We start from the raw sequence: 15,245 nt of genomic DNA, 5'->3' as shown, positions 1-15,245 counted from the left end.
TTAGACCTTATGTCTTCAAATCTTTTTTCTGTCTCTTTTCTCCATCCTTTACTTTCATAGACTCCAATGACCCATATTTGGGGACTTGAAATTTTTCCACAGTTCATGTTGCTCTTTGCACTTCCACTTTCTTCTCACTCTTTCAATACTTTAGATACTAATGGCCTTCAAGGTTATTACTTTTCACTTCTACAATGTGTAATCTACCATGAATTGACCTGGTTTACACATTTCACCTCAGATATTATAGTATTCACCACTAGAAATTTTATATGGTTCTTTTAAAAAATCTTCCATGTCTCTACTTAACTGTATGAACAGAGAGAATTCCCTTATAGTAACAGTTTTAAGTCTTTCTTTGCTAATTCCTTTATCTATGTCAGTTCTGAGTCAGAGTCAATTGATTTTTCTTTTCATTACAAATCATGTTTATTCCATGTCCTCATTATAAATCATGTTTATACCATGGCTGGTAATATTTGATTGAATGTCTAACATGTGAATTTTACAATAAGTGCCAGGTAATTGTTTTCTGTAAATCTCCTACAACTTTGTTCTAGGATGCATTACAGTTGGTAGGAAACTGTTGGAGTCTTTGGTCTTGTTAATATGATTTCCTAGGTGAGTCTAGAGCAGTGCTCAGCTTTGAGCTGATTCCTGAGACAAGACTCTCCTGAGTACCCAGTGTTTTGACTTCCAATCTGGCTGGAGGAAACAGCCATAACTTTTAGCCTTGTATGAATATGGGCTAACTACTGAGTATCCTGGATGCTCAAGGGAGACCCTCTGTAGATCTCCAGGGTTCTCTTGCTGTACAACTTTTCCTCTCAATGTTTTGACTTCCAATCTGGCTGGAGGAAACAGCCATAACTTTTAGCCTTGTATGAATATGGGCTAACTACTGAGTATCCTGGATGCTCAAGGGAGACCCTCTGTAGATCTCCAGGGTTCTCTTGCTGTACAACTTTTCCTCTCTGTTACTATATCCCATGAGTCCTAGTTGCCTTGGTCTCTCCAACTCTTGGATCTATCACAATGTAGGGAGTCCAGTGAGCAATACCTCAGTTCCCCCTGGCGGTGTGCCATAGCCAAGGAATCTCTCAAGGCAGTAAGCTGGGGCAAATGCAGGGCTCGTCCCCTTTGTTTCTGATCGCTCAGGTGACTATGCTTTGTTGCCTGATAAATTCATGCTCTTGAAATCAGTTTCAGATTTTGTCTGTCCCTTAAGCCCCCCAGTTATTCTGTTTTGACAGAATTCCAATTATTCTGTTTTGACAAAATCAGAAATCCTTACTCATTCTTGCTGTCACTGCCTCTATTTAGCATCTTCATCTTTCCTTCTCTCTGACCACTGCCCTAGTACCTCTGTCTACTAATATGCCCACACAGCACCTATCCTTGTAAAAATAAATTCCCTAGACACTGCTTTCTCCATTGCTATCTACCTTCTTGAAAGAGTAGTCTATGTATAGTCTTAGCTAAGGGGCCAAGGAATAAGAAGGACAGTCTATACATTGTCATTTCCTCTGCTTGTTCACCATTCCCCTTCATTGCCCAGGCTGGTTTTTAGTTAATACCCTGCACTGAAACTGTTCGCTAACAATGATAATGTCACAACAGCCCTTTCTCAGACTTAAGACTGATGATTATTTAACTCCAGTTCCTTTGGTCTCTGATTCATATTTTTCTATATGGTACCATACAGAACTGCCTGGCTTGGATTCCCTGTCTGATGCAGATGTTAGAATGGAAACTCCAACAGTTATCTATTAATGCATACTCAGTGCCTAAATCAGTGGCAGTCGGGTGACAGGTATTCAACACATATGGGAAGAATGAATGAAACATAGTTGATGCTTAGCACTCTTCTTCCTTCTACCGCCCATTATTCCTCAACAATCTCCAAACCCACAACTCAATTGTCTCTCAAATCCAGATCCAAACTTTCTCTAGTCAGCTTGTCTTTTGGCATTTGGGTCATTGTTGAAAGTACTGCCAAAACCTCAAAATTACCATGTCCAAAGCCAAATTCATCATTTATCTTAAAATTGCTTGTCATGTTCTTCCTACTTTTCACAATGCACGCCATCACTAGGCTAGAAACTTAAGGCACATTTGATTCCTATCTCTTCCTTTCCTCCATGTTACCCAGTGTGGCTGTCACTCTTATAGGATCAATCATAGTTGCCTTAAACTCTCCATCCCCGTAATTTCAATCCCTACTGGATTGGCTCTTCATGGTACAGGTCTTTCTCAGAAGCTCCTTCAGTGTCAGGTCACAACACACCCTAGACTCTGCATCCTTGGTCTCAACCCAGTAAGGTCGCTGTTCTATGAATGGTTCCTATCTTTCTTCTCCTCACCCCATTCCTTTCTGCTCAAGGATTAGTCATCCCAAGCCCTTCTCACACTTAACATCCCCTATGAATTCTTTGACTCCTCACATTAGAAATTATCCTTTTTAGCTTTCTCGTTTTTATCATCACATACAGCACACATCATGCTGTCTTAGCACCTGGCATATGTTAAACATGCAACACATATCAACTGTTTGTCATTAGAAACTCATCTTCCTAACCTGGGTGTAAACTTCTTGCTGTCAGCAACCTTCAAAAAGGCATACAAGAAATCACTGTATGTGGCTCAGGATAATGACAACTCATATTCAAAATGTCAGGCAACTTAACATCTAAAGCATCAGAAAAATCAACTAGTACATGATGTTACTATTGGTTCCAGTAAAAGCAAAGCATTAAAACTTTAAGATATAAAACTTATAACAATCCACATTTTATGGAGAGCTATTTTGCTTGAAAAGAATTACTAACTTAACAAGATTTGTATAATGAGTTACATTTCTCCAAAGATACCCACAATTTTACCAACAAGCAGCAAATACTACTCTCGTCACAAATCCTAAGTCTTTGGTACCACCAAACTTCATTTGAAGACTTGAACTGGCACCCTACTTCTATCACTAGCTATGTCACCATACTTTTGAGCCTCAGATGATTTAAAGACAGAATCAAAACAGAATTCAAATTACAACTGCCTCTTATTCACTCATAGACATCTGGATCTATGCTCAAATCCTATGCTACGTTCGGGGTGTATAAAGCCAAATAAGATGTGTTTATCTGCCCTTAGGAGCTTACATCCCAAGTTGGGGACAGAAATGTAGACAGCAGTGTTGTAGGCACCAAATGATAGGAATATGGACCACATGCAGTTGAGGAGAAAGGAGTGCTCAGTTCTGTCTTGGGGAAAAGGACAATAGTCAGGAATGACTTCACATGAAAGGCCATGCTTGAGCTCTGCTCACCCCCAGTTGTTTCACCAATGATCATGAAGCCCTTATTCTTTCCTTTATCCTTTATTTTTTTATTTCTATTTTTAAAGATGTACTTACTGGAGAGAGAGAACATGCAAATGGATGGTGGGGAAGGGGCAGAGGAGACAGAGAATCCCAAACAGACTCCCTGCTGAGTGTGGAGCTTGTTCCCAGGTCCCTGAGATCACAACATGAGCCCAAATCAAGAATCAGTCACTTAACCGACTGAGCCACCCAGGCGCCCCTCTTTTCTTTGTCCTCCAATGACGCTAGGCCTCTAATGCTTTACAAGTCCATAGTTTCTCATCTAAACTAAAATTCTAAAATCTGAAAAGCTCCAAATCCCCAACTTATTTAGTGGCAAATCTTGACCCTAACTGAGGTAAGGCTCTTCTTGGTCATCAGTATTACTCTTATTTGTTAGGAAGTCCTAGTTAATGATTCCATCATCCTCCTATCACCTGGACCAGACTTGAATCATCTTTGGCTTCTTTCTTGCTCATCTTCCAAACCCAACCAGCCACTAAGTGTGCTCTCACTCTTCTTCCTTGTGGTGAGGGCCGGTCTTGCTCATTGTGGGATGTTTGGCAGCATCCCTGGCATCTACCCAACAGAAGCCAGTAGCCCTCTCTCCTAGTTGTGACAACCCAACATCTCGCCTGATTGAGAACCACTGCCTAGACTGACTTCTTGGCCACATCTAGAAAACAACATAACTTGACCAATGGTTCCTGTACTGACTCTCCTCCAGATGGGAGCTCTGAGGAAAGAAGATTCAGACCACCAGCTGCACTATTTAGGGAATATATGACCAACACAAATAGGCTAGAGTGACTCCTCAAGGGAGACTAGCACTCATTGAGCCTGAGATAAAGCCATTTTGTTAGAGTACTAGAATTCCAGGTTTCAGCATTAGTTTGTACCAATATTCTCCTGAGCTTGACTTGTTCAGTGGCATTGAAATATCCAACTAGAGGGGCACTTGAGTGGCTCAGTGGTTGAGTATCTGCCTTCTGCTTAGGTCGTGAACCGGGATCCTGGGATAGAATCCCCTATCAGGCTCTCCCCGGGGAGCCTTCTTCTCCCTCTGCCTATGTTTCTGCCTCTCTCTGTGTGTATCTCATGAATAAATAAATTAAAAAATCTTAAAAAAAAAAAATCCAACTAGAAAGATATAGGGTACAGAAATTTAATGCTACTAACATCCCCCACTCTATTTTGAAAAAGAAAACACCCCAAAATAAACTAATTGAAGCATTTAATCACAAATAGAAGGGAGGGGTCCCACAAATAGCATAAGAAACTGGAACATTTTTGGGGTGAGAAAGAGAAAGGGATAGAACCCTGGCACAGTACCCACCTGTGGTTGACACGACGTTCTCGGGACTTTCACTACAGAGCTTTGACAACAGACTGGTCTTGCCAGAACCTGTGAGGCCTATGCAAACCAGGTCATATTCAGGTCGTGCAGGCGGTGGTCCCTTGCAGCAGAGTGCTCTAAAACACTGCCAAGAGAGGGGAGAAATGAGGCTCTTTTAAATAAGACTGGACACAAAGTTTAGTAACATTTACAATGACTAAGTATTAAGAAGTAATTAAATAACCTATTTATTATAAGGAGGAAAGGTAATTTCACGGTGGAGAAACCCATAAGACACCACCTTAGCCAAGTGATCAAAGTTAACATCCCTAGGAATGAGACCTATGTGGACCTCACAGCTCCCCTCCTGCTGCAACAGGCAACCTGCAAGGGGCAAGACATCCTCGCTCAGCTTTTCTGCCAAAAATGCACAGTCTGAATCTAAGTACAAGACAACTTCAGACAAAAACCACTCTGAGGAGCATTCCACAAGACAGCTGGCCCATTCTCTAAAATCCCAATGTCTTAAAAGTCAAAAAAATGCTGAGGAACTGTTTTAGGTTAGAGAAGATTGGAGACAGGATAACCAAATGCAATGTCTTCTGAATTGGACCCTTGGAACAGGTGGAGGAAAAATAGCAGAAGTGACAGTGGGATGACAGGTGAGGGCTGACTAAGAGACCAATAATAGACAACAGTGTTGCATGAGGTCACTAGCTTCCTGAAGTTAATCACTGTACTGGGCTAATAAAAGGAAAACCCTTGTTCTGAGAAAACACATCATAATCAAGTATTTAGAGACGAAGGGTCTTGACATCCATAATTAATTGGTTCAAAAAATTTCTAAATCTGTGTCCATCATCAGCTCTATACAGTGAGGAGTGTGACAATGCCAACATGGTAAAATGTTAATGGCCAGTGAAGTGGAGAGTCATGGGAAATTTCTTTGTATTAGCCTTAAAACTCTGGTACTATTTGAAAATAAAAAGCTTTTATAGATCATTCAACAGAGTCCCTATATAGGTCACTGCCATCTTGATCTGTGCCAAAGTCTGTTTCAGGTCATCTGACTTCAGGGTACCATGAACCACTGAGCAGTTTGGGCATGGCAGGAACTTGTTTGCTCTGCAAGAGTTAAAGGCCAGGAGTTTTAGGAGACAGGAAATCAGGCCATTTGTGGTCTTTCTACTTACCTAACGTTCATTTATTAGGGACCAGTTATGTGTCAACTTGTAGAGCCTGAAATATTTAGGCTCTCAATAATTCAGGAGAGAAAAACAGAGAGAGGGAGGGAGGCCTACTGACTGTTAGATTATCTGGAGATCATGAGAGAAAAGACCTAGAAAAAGCCTGTGGTCTCATTCAGATAAAATCTGAGGCCTATGGGCTCTCTTAAGTCAAGCTTAACTAGTTCTCTCTCACACTTCTCATCTAGTCAGTCAGCAAGTCTAGTCCATACCTCCTCTGAAATCACTCTAGAACTTGTCCATTTCTCTCTAGTCCAAGCCACTATCACCTGGACAACACCAACATTCTCCCACTGGTCCTAGCATATTTGCTCTTGCCCTCTCTGTTCTCTATTCTCCATGGCAGCCACCATGATTATTTATAAAAACAAAATCCAATCTGCTTAACCCCCTTCAGCGACTATTCCCACTGTTCTAGGGTCCAAACCCTTTTGATCTACAAGGTCTTCCATAATATGCTCCACCAACTGCCACTCCCTCCAGCCTGCTCTCCCATTCCTCTCTACTCACTGTTCCCTCTACTCCAGCCCCCGACGTACGGACCCTCTCATACCTCCAGGCACTCCTATGCTGTTCCCTCTTCCCCTAGCTCTTGACTCAGAGAGCTTCTCAACTTTTAGGTCTCAGCTTTGGCATCCCTTCTCCAGGGGCACCTGATCTGATCCCTGGAGAATGTTAGCAATTTGTTTTAAGCTCTCACAGCACGTTTGTCAAGTCATCACGCTGATCATTACAGTTTTCTATTCACCCCTTAACTGTGGGAACCATCCCTCTCCATCTTCATCCCAGTGTCCCCAGGGCTTAGCAGGAGACATGGCATAGAATCTACCATCCAGGAATAAATGTTGAATGAAGAACCCACAACATTTGCATTTCACCCAAGGAAAAAAGAAAATGTAAAAACTACTAGGAAGCTTCATCTATTCTCTCCTGGGTGCCTAACATTTCAAGAAAATTGTATCAAAATAAGAGTAACTCTTGACCCTTTCACTTCCTTTCATTGCCAGAAAGTAGTCCAGTTGCCAGAAAGTAGTCCAGTTTTCAACATTTCAAGAAAATTGCATCAAAATAAGAGTAACTCTTGACCCTTCCACTTCCCTTCATTGTCAGAAAGGAGCCCAGTTTTCAAGATTTTGCTGTACAGGGTCTACTTTCTCAGTATATAGAGGTTTTGGGTTTGCTTTGTTTTGTTTTAACCTCAGTTCACTTCTCCTTGGCTTTTAAGAGGTTCTGCCTACTTCTGGTAAACCATTCTATGATCATCTAATCCATATTCTTCACAAATTTATTAAACTCTAATCATATTTCCGCTCTGTCTCTTCAAGCCTGAGGAGCTCTAATTGTTTCAGTCTGCCTGCATACAGCAACCCCTCCTACTCCCTTCATCTTAGTTGCTGTTCTTTGGCATTACTTGAGTTCCATTATGCCTTCTCTTACAAGATTGATGACCACAACTATAAAGAGCACCCTAGACACCAACCCATCACATCCTGGATTCGCATGAAGGTTGGAGGTTGGTTGGTAGGGTCTGACTTTTGGCCAACTTTATCCCTGAGTCTCCTGGACTCACGGTGAGTTTTTCTAGGAGGCAGATGTATATGTGCCTGTATCTATGCAATACGTCAGGCAACACCACTAATCACACTGTGGTTTCTCCTATTGGACCACTTTGATCTTCATTAGGGAAAGAGGGGACAGACCCAATTCCTGCTCCCAACTGCCCCTTTCTTGCTCAGCTCCTCTCCCAGAATTCCCTCAGGCCTTCATGGAGGGAGACTGGCCCATCTATCCTGGTCAAAACAATCAAATCTTAAATACAAGATAAAACTGTAGGTGATTGATGGCTATCTTACTCTAAGTTATCCATATACCAGTATTACTCAAAATACTTTGGCCAGAAGTTCCAAAATTTCACCTTCATGCTGTTTTTAAAATCCAGAATGTAAAAACGTTTGCAGCCAAACTCACTAATATCTAGATCACCTCTTAGTTTTCTCTAGGTCACTAAGACACTACTGACATGAGAAGCAATTTAGTGGTGACACTGTAATCCGCACATCTGTCTCTCTAGATTCACCACAGTGATGGTTAAGACACCTAACATGACATCTCTCCTTGCCCCTCAGTCTCTTTCCTGAATTCCAGGCTCTGTATTTTCAACTGGTCTAGAAGAACCCAAACTAAATCTGAATAAAACAAAAGCCTTCCCCCCACTGCCCCCAAAACACAGTCTATGGAAATCAGGTACTTTGGAACATAAAAGGCATAAAGGTTAGATTGACAATCATTACAAGACAGAATCTTTGAAATAAATCACAGAACCTCTGAATATTTATTTGAAATAAATAAATCCTATGCTTGGCAGGAACAGTGTCAGATTTTGAGCCAACAAAATAAGGCTTTTAAAAATATGCTATTTCAAACGGGAAAAGAATGTTCATGTTTTTTGAGTCAGTTCCTAAAAACTGTACAGTCTTCACTTGTTTTTCATTTTAAAACTTAATGAAGCTTTGGATCTCATAGTCAATTTACTTAAAATTACTCATTTTGGCCTCTAGACTATACTGTACCAAAGTTCATTGTGTCTGTCTCCTAAAGCAGCTCTCGCATTGTTAAGAGTAAGCCCCTTTCACTGTTGTACAATGCTAAACACAATGCCGTCGGCAGTCCTGACAGCAAGCGGCAAACTCAGGCTTCATTCCCAGGCCAGACACTAAGGCATTGTGTGACTCTGTGCAGGCTCCGTAAACCTATCCATGCTTCAGTTTCCCGTGATTAACCAGTAACGTTTTAACACTATCTGCCACTTCCTTTCTTCAGGAGGATGTTATGAGGCATCAGTTCAATGCATTTTGCTACAAGAAAGGCACCATACAAATAAATAACTGTTCATCAGGATGCTTATCATCCTAACGTATCCTAGGTGATCGTCAGTTTCCTCGGGCAAGGGCCCGGCAGCCCACATACTGGTGCTTCCTTCGCCAGCCCACAGCAGCGTCCACAAGCTCCATCCCCTTCTAACTCCAACCCAAGACCAAAGACACACAACCCTTGGCCCTCACTTGTGGCAGGGAATAGAGAATAGGGTGAGTCTGCATTGTAACCATGGGGCAGGCTGCGGGGGGGGTGGGGTGGGGGGGGGGGTGTGCGCGTGCGCGCGTGTGTATGTGTGTGTGTGTGTGTGTGTGTGCGCGCCACCAAGGTCATGGTCTCTTGTCTAGACTGCTTCAGTTCACAGGTCTTTTCACATGGGGTCTGTTATGACTTGTTCCTCTTCAAAAGGACCCAGTGTATCTGGGAGGCAGGATATTTCCCTTTAGCATGTGTCTGTAAGCTTCTACCAATGTTTTATGTGAGGAAATGGGGTGCCAAGGTCTTGAGAGACGGCAATGACCGGAATCACCAGAGACATCTGTGTCGTAGACTTTGGACAAATCACATAATCATATAACCTTTGGCTGAAAGGTGGATTCACTAAAAAGATAAAAAAACAAAAGACTTAGCAATATTTGCTCAAAGGAGAACGATCACGTGTGCTAAAGGGGGAAAAAAAAAAGCCAAAGATTAGATAGTGAAGGTCAAATGAGGACTCGCATTTCAGATGGGTGGCCTAGCACCATGGCAGCAATATGGCCTTAAAATGTCATTTGTGTTGGGGATAGCAGCAGATGTCTTAGTAAGTCTGGTAGAGCACCATCCACAATAGGTACACAGTGAATAACTGCTCCACAAACCGGCACTATGAAGCACTAATTTAGCACTTAACTGTAGATCTCATTTCCCTCTGCATCTCCTCCTTAATGACCCCAGCTACCCTCCAAATCACTCACTAATTCTGCCAGCAGTCTGGGTACTTCGTGCTCTGACTGTGTACCCTCAGAAGGAAAAGCTCTTCCCACTTTTCTCTACTTGGCAAATTCCTATTCAAAGTTCTGCTCAGAAGGCACCTCCTCTGGAAAGTCTTCTCCAGTCCCCGAAGAGGATTAATCCCTTCTTTCACTCCTTGGTCTGTATACACATGTCTAGCGCTGTAGCAAATACAAGGTGTTTGGGGTTATTTTTTTCTTCTAATTTTAAGAATTAAGTAGATGATAAAATTACCAGCATCAACCCAAAGACTTATTCATCCTTCATTCATAAAGTCTAATTTTACAGTTACCAAGGGCAGCCAGGCACCAAAGCGGAGGAGCAGTTGTCCTACAACTTCTCAGTTCTGGACACAGTCTTACTCAAAATCCTCCCCCTCTGGCACTGGCCCCTGCATTGCCAGGATTTCCTACCATCCCATGTCCCTGAATCCCTAGCCTTTGGGAACATGGCATTTGTTTCAATCGATGCTCTGTTTGTCATCATGAATACATGATTTTATTCTGAGCATGATTTCAATTTGATTGAAGCTCTGTATAGTTGCTGGAAAATGTTCTTCAGCCAGCTTTGGGACTTCCCCAGGGCCATGCAGTCACTGCTGAACACCACACCATCTCCTCCTTATTTAAATAAAGGACTTACCAAATAAAAACCAGAGATTTCTGATAGCAAATAATCAAGTCTTTTGGTGGAGTCCTAGGGTGGGTCCTGTCACTGCATTCCATAGATATTTGTCAGATTAACACAGTAACAATTAGTTGGTACCTAAAGGCAAGAGACAATTCACTCATAACCTGGAGTGATTTCTTGGATGGGTTTTAAAACCAAAAAGAGGCACCTGTACATTCTGACCCTTGCTCTCTCACAATGAAAAGCTTTTAAAAGGAAGTCAATTTTTAGAAGTGTTTTCTAATGCTAACCATGTCCAATTAATAAAATATTTAGTGTTTAAATATTAAAAATTGTGGGATTTAAAATAAAATATTTCCCATGTCTGTAATAGACAAATGTGGGTCTGTCTTTGGAAACTACAACCAAAACGTGTTATAAGGCTCATAAAAGCCACTTAAACTTCTGGAAAAGACACGAGGAAGGATGGGTGCTCCCAAAACTTAAAAACAGAGCCAAATGTCGCCAATGCTATTTAGTGCCCTATAGAAGGGACATATGTGTACTAATTCACTTACTCATTGAGAAAGTCACTAGATGGTTCCCATTTTCAGATAAGGAAACTGAGGCCTAAAAGTCATAAATAACTTGCCTCAGTGGAGCCAGGACTGGAAGCCTCCAACGTCTGAGGGTGTGCCATGTGGAGGAGACATTAGCTGCACCCACATAGAGGGAACACAGAGATAGGAAAATGCACCAGAGCTACGAAGTGACAGAGCTGGAATTCCGACCACGGCTGCCTGGCTCCAGAGCGCCTACCCATATCCTCTCAGCCATGGTACTACCGAGGCCAGAATCAAGGATCAGAGTCCCAGGGGTGGAATGTTTCTGTGGTTTCGAGGGAATGAAAGCGCTTTAAGGCAGTCGGCCTGGGTGAGAGAACAGAACCTGGCAGAGGAAGGGGACGACGCCAGTGTTGATATTGCTTCCTCCCTTGCACAGTCAAGTTTATGGCTCAAGTGCCTGCATCTTCCTCCCAGTAGAGCTAGAGGAACTGCTTCCTGCAGGGCTGAAGTAGGGAGCAGAGAAGGAGACAGGGGACTGGCTGGGAGGAAGGCGAGGGGGCCCTCAAGAGCTGCTGGCTTCTCTGCCCTGCTGTCTGCTGCTTTCACTTAACCATTTTTTGTCCTCTGGCAAGGACAAAGCTTGTCTATTAAGAGAAGCCCACGCTGGCTGCAGAGATTTCTCATTCTAAGCACGGTAGCAAAGGGGAGAAAAATCTCTCAAGAACAGTCCTCAATTTTTCCCCTTAAAATATATGGATATGCAAATTATCCCTCAATAAAGTAAATGCATAAGCAAATATGCAACCAAATAAACTGTACTAGGGGAGAATATGGAGGAAACGGAGAAGCTGGGCTGTGTGGAAATACACGTGAAGGAGACAGTCCATAACAAACATGCCAACCCTTAGCTAATCCTTTCCTTCTAGCTGCAGGAAAAATGAACTTCAAAGGTGCTCCGATGTCTTGGAGTAACCAGCGGTTCTTGCAAACAAGTGAAGAGAATGGAAATTCAAATGGCACCTACAGCAACAGGCTGAAGGGGCAGGGAGTCGGTGTGGACTACGAAGAGGCCCCTGAGCACCAGGCAGATCCCAGCAGAAGACTCTTCCCCACCTCACCAGAGCTATCCACTTTTCGAGGTGAAAAATCCCGTGGCCCTTTAAGACCCCAGTGGGAAAAACAATAAATTGTTTTTACAGAAGATGGGTCAAACCTTTGGGCCGTGCGGGCTGCTCCAAGCTCACTGATGAAGGCTTTGGCCCGGAACTGTCCCAGGGCTGAGGCTTCTGGCCAATACATCACACTGCCTCGGGACACTAAGTCTGTCTTTGCCTTACCCTTTGTATTTCTCAATCCACATTCCTTTTTGGGGTGAAATACTCCATTATTTCTGCTTTGTTCTGAGCTGTCTCCTGTCTCTGTCCCTATTAACTCGTGGCAACAAAAGAAACAAACAGAAGCAGGGGATTTCATGCTCAGCAGCTACAGACACTGGCCTCCCGGCTTTGCAGAGGAGCAGACATCTGAGACCCTGAATGAAGAGAGTGCCGCTGTGCTGAGCCAGACCAGGGACCCACGTGGCTCACAGCCTGGGCATCAGTCATCCCTGATGGGCGGCATTCACCAGTACTGGTGTGAGCATCTCAAGATGAGCCAAAAGTAGGGCTTTAAAAGTTAGGGCATGTGTCTTGATAATTAGATGTAAAAAGACTCTCATTCAAGATACTCCTATATTCCTGCAGCTCCACAAATTCAGGACTTCTACTGAAACTAGATCAAGGGGGAGATGATTTTTAATTTTTTTTTGAAACTGAAATTCAAAGAGGTAGCTAAGTAGAAGATAAAGGTCTTATCTTTGCCAGGTAATTCTTCTCTTAAAATGGCTAGATGGAATATCTTATTTCAACTATTGATTCTTAAAATAACATAATTATCCAATAAAACCAGCAGAAAATTTCCCAGGCATGACTGTGTAATGAGACCCAAGCTTTATATGCATCTTCACAAATGTACTCAAATCAGGGCTTCACCTGGGTCAGTTTCAGACCATGTTATTTTTTTTTTCCTAAAGAGCAAAGAAATGCATAATTTAGCTAAAAATGAATGATTAATACATTTTGTATCCAACCTCATTTTAGGTCACTGTCTGAATAGAACAGTTCTAGAGGGGAAGTGGGGCATAAAAATATATGAACGGTTTTAATATTCCTTACCAAAGCCATTTTTCTATACTTTGATACTTATGAAGAGTCAGAGAATGAAGAAGGTATTTAAAAAGAACTAGGATCCCTAAAAGTAGACGTTCAAAAATCCTGTAAAAATCCCCAGGAAAGGTCCCAACCAAGCAATTCTCTTTGTTCTTGGTGCTTCTGGAACTGGAGTGGGGGAGCCTTGTAACAGAAGAGAGCAAAAGAAATCAAACTCAAGTTGGTTTTCTGGTAGCCCATAACAGTGGAAATCCTATTCCCAGATCTTGGAAAACAACAGAACATTCCTTAACAATCTTTAGGCTCCACAAAGATGGGCCTCAGGCCCACATATCCCATCCAGCACCAATTCCCACTCGGTCTCTGTGATCTCCCTGCTGAGATTGGCCCTAAAGCCTTTGTTCAAAACATCACCACTATCTCCTAGATAACACAGTCTGTTCTCCTAACTGGTCTCCTTACCTCAGGTTTCCCAGGCTCTAATTCAATCTCCAAAATGCTAACAATGATCTTTCTTAAACACATCAAGTCAATCACAAGATTTAAAATCTTTCCATGACCTCCTAGAACTGTCATGATAAAGTCCAAGCTCCTTATCTAAGAAGATAGGCAGGCTCCTTATGATTGGACTTTGTCTTCATTTGTGGTCTCCCATGGCTGTTATAGGGATGGCAGGAGATGATGGATATAATGTTCATAAGGCACCTAAACCAGGGTTCAACACACAGAACTTAAAATAATAAGTTTATAATACATGGGAGATTTTCTCCCCCATATACACGACCCCCATGGCAGTCACATAGATCTGTGTGTGCAGGTGCTGTTCCTGTCTCTTTAGTGCTCCAAGTACAAGGAGCTGGCTCTCTCCCCACACATCATCCTCCACTATCTTCCTCTGGCTGGCTCCTAGTCATCCGTCAAAACTCATTTTCATGATCTTTTCTTCCAGAAAGACTTCTGTGGCCTCAGTCTAATTTAGATCATCTTTTTTTTAACTCCCCTAGCACCTTTTCTATCCCAATGTCATGACCTTCCAATTCTGTGAAGGTGATTTCCAGTCCATCTTCCCCTGCCACTGGACTTGGAGCACCTGACTGTAGGCACCACTTCTAATTCAGCTTTGGAACCTGAGTGTCTGGCACACCATCCACCAATGTGGTAAATGAGCTCCCCAGTGATTAAGTACATGGCTTTATTAAGTGTAGGGTCAGACAAGGCTGAAATGGAGCCCCACTGGAATCTGGAGAAGTTATTTCACAGATATCTGTTTCCTAATCTAGAAAGTGAGGATCATCTTACAGGTTGTTGGGAGTAATCAATGAGGTACTATATTCCAAATGCTCATAATAGTGTTCAATCAGCAAGTATTACCATCATGACTCATTAGATTTCTCACCGAGTGGTTTTCCTAAAGAGAATGGATTTTTTTTTTTTTTTGACCTATCAGGATTCCTCTCAGTGTAGATAATGATAATTCAGGTTTGGATTTATTTTTATTGCCCATTTGATCAAAGTTCTGATATAATATGTCAAATGCCAACAGTGGTTAAGGACATGTAGACAGTCCTCTGGTTTGTTATAATAACAGTTACTAAAAGAGATCATGAGGGACACCTGGGTGGCTCAGTGGTTGAGTATCTGCCTTTAGCTCATGTTGTGATCCTGGGGTCCTGGGATCGAGTCCCATATCAGGCTCTCTACTGGGAGCCTGCTTTTCCCTCTGCCTATGTCTCTGCCTCTCTCTGTGTGTCTCTCACGAATAAATAAATAAAATCTTTAAAAAGAAGAAGAAGAAGAAGAAGAAGAAGAAGAAGAAGAAGAAGTAGTAGTAGTAGTAGTAGTAGTAGTAGTAGTAGTAGTAGAAGGGATCATGATATGATGTATAGTGGGGCCATTACTGGATTTTTTTCTTCACCTAAGAGGAGAAAAACTCCTACAAAACAGCTTTTAAACATTACTGGTATATCTTAACAGCTAAACCAATTCTCTGAATGTGAATCTCCTTCTATGTCTATGTGGATCTAGACAAAAGTGTAATAGGGAGTAAAGGGTCCATAA

The 15,245-nt window shown here is 42.3% G+C and overlaps 1 protein-coding gene across 3 annotated transcripts in view; it reads right to left on the bottom strand.

Moving 5' to 3' along the window:
• Positions 1 to 15,245, bottom strand: part of ARL15 (ARF like GTPase 15) — a 399,917-nt gene that overhangs the window by 254,858 nt on the left and 129,814 nt on the right. For all 3 annotated transcript variants that reach the window (XM_026017011.2, XM_026017009.2, XM_072756933.1), the window contains one exon: positions 4,692 to 4,836. In XM_026017011.2, coding sequence (XP_025872796.2) covers positions 4,692 to 4,836 — 145 coding nt within the window. The remainder of the gene's footprint in view (positions 1 to 4,691; positions 4,837 to 15,245) is intronic.

Source organism: Vulpes vulpes, chromosome 4 (assembly GCF_048418805.1).
Source record: "Vulpes vulpes isolate BD-2025 chromosome 4, VulVul3, whole genome shotgun sequence".
Classification (NCBI taxonomy): domain Eukaryota; kingdom Metazoa; phylum Chordata; class Mammalia; order Carnivora; family Canidae; genus Vulpes; species Vulpes vulpes.
This window is presented reverse-complemented; position numbering and strand designations above follow the sequence as displayed.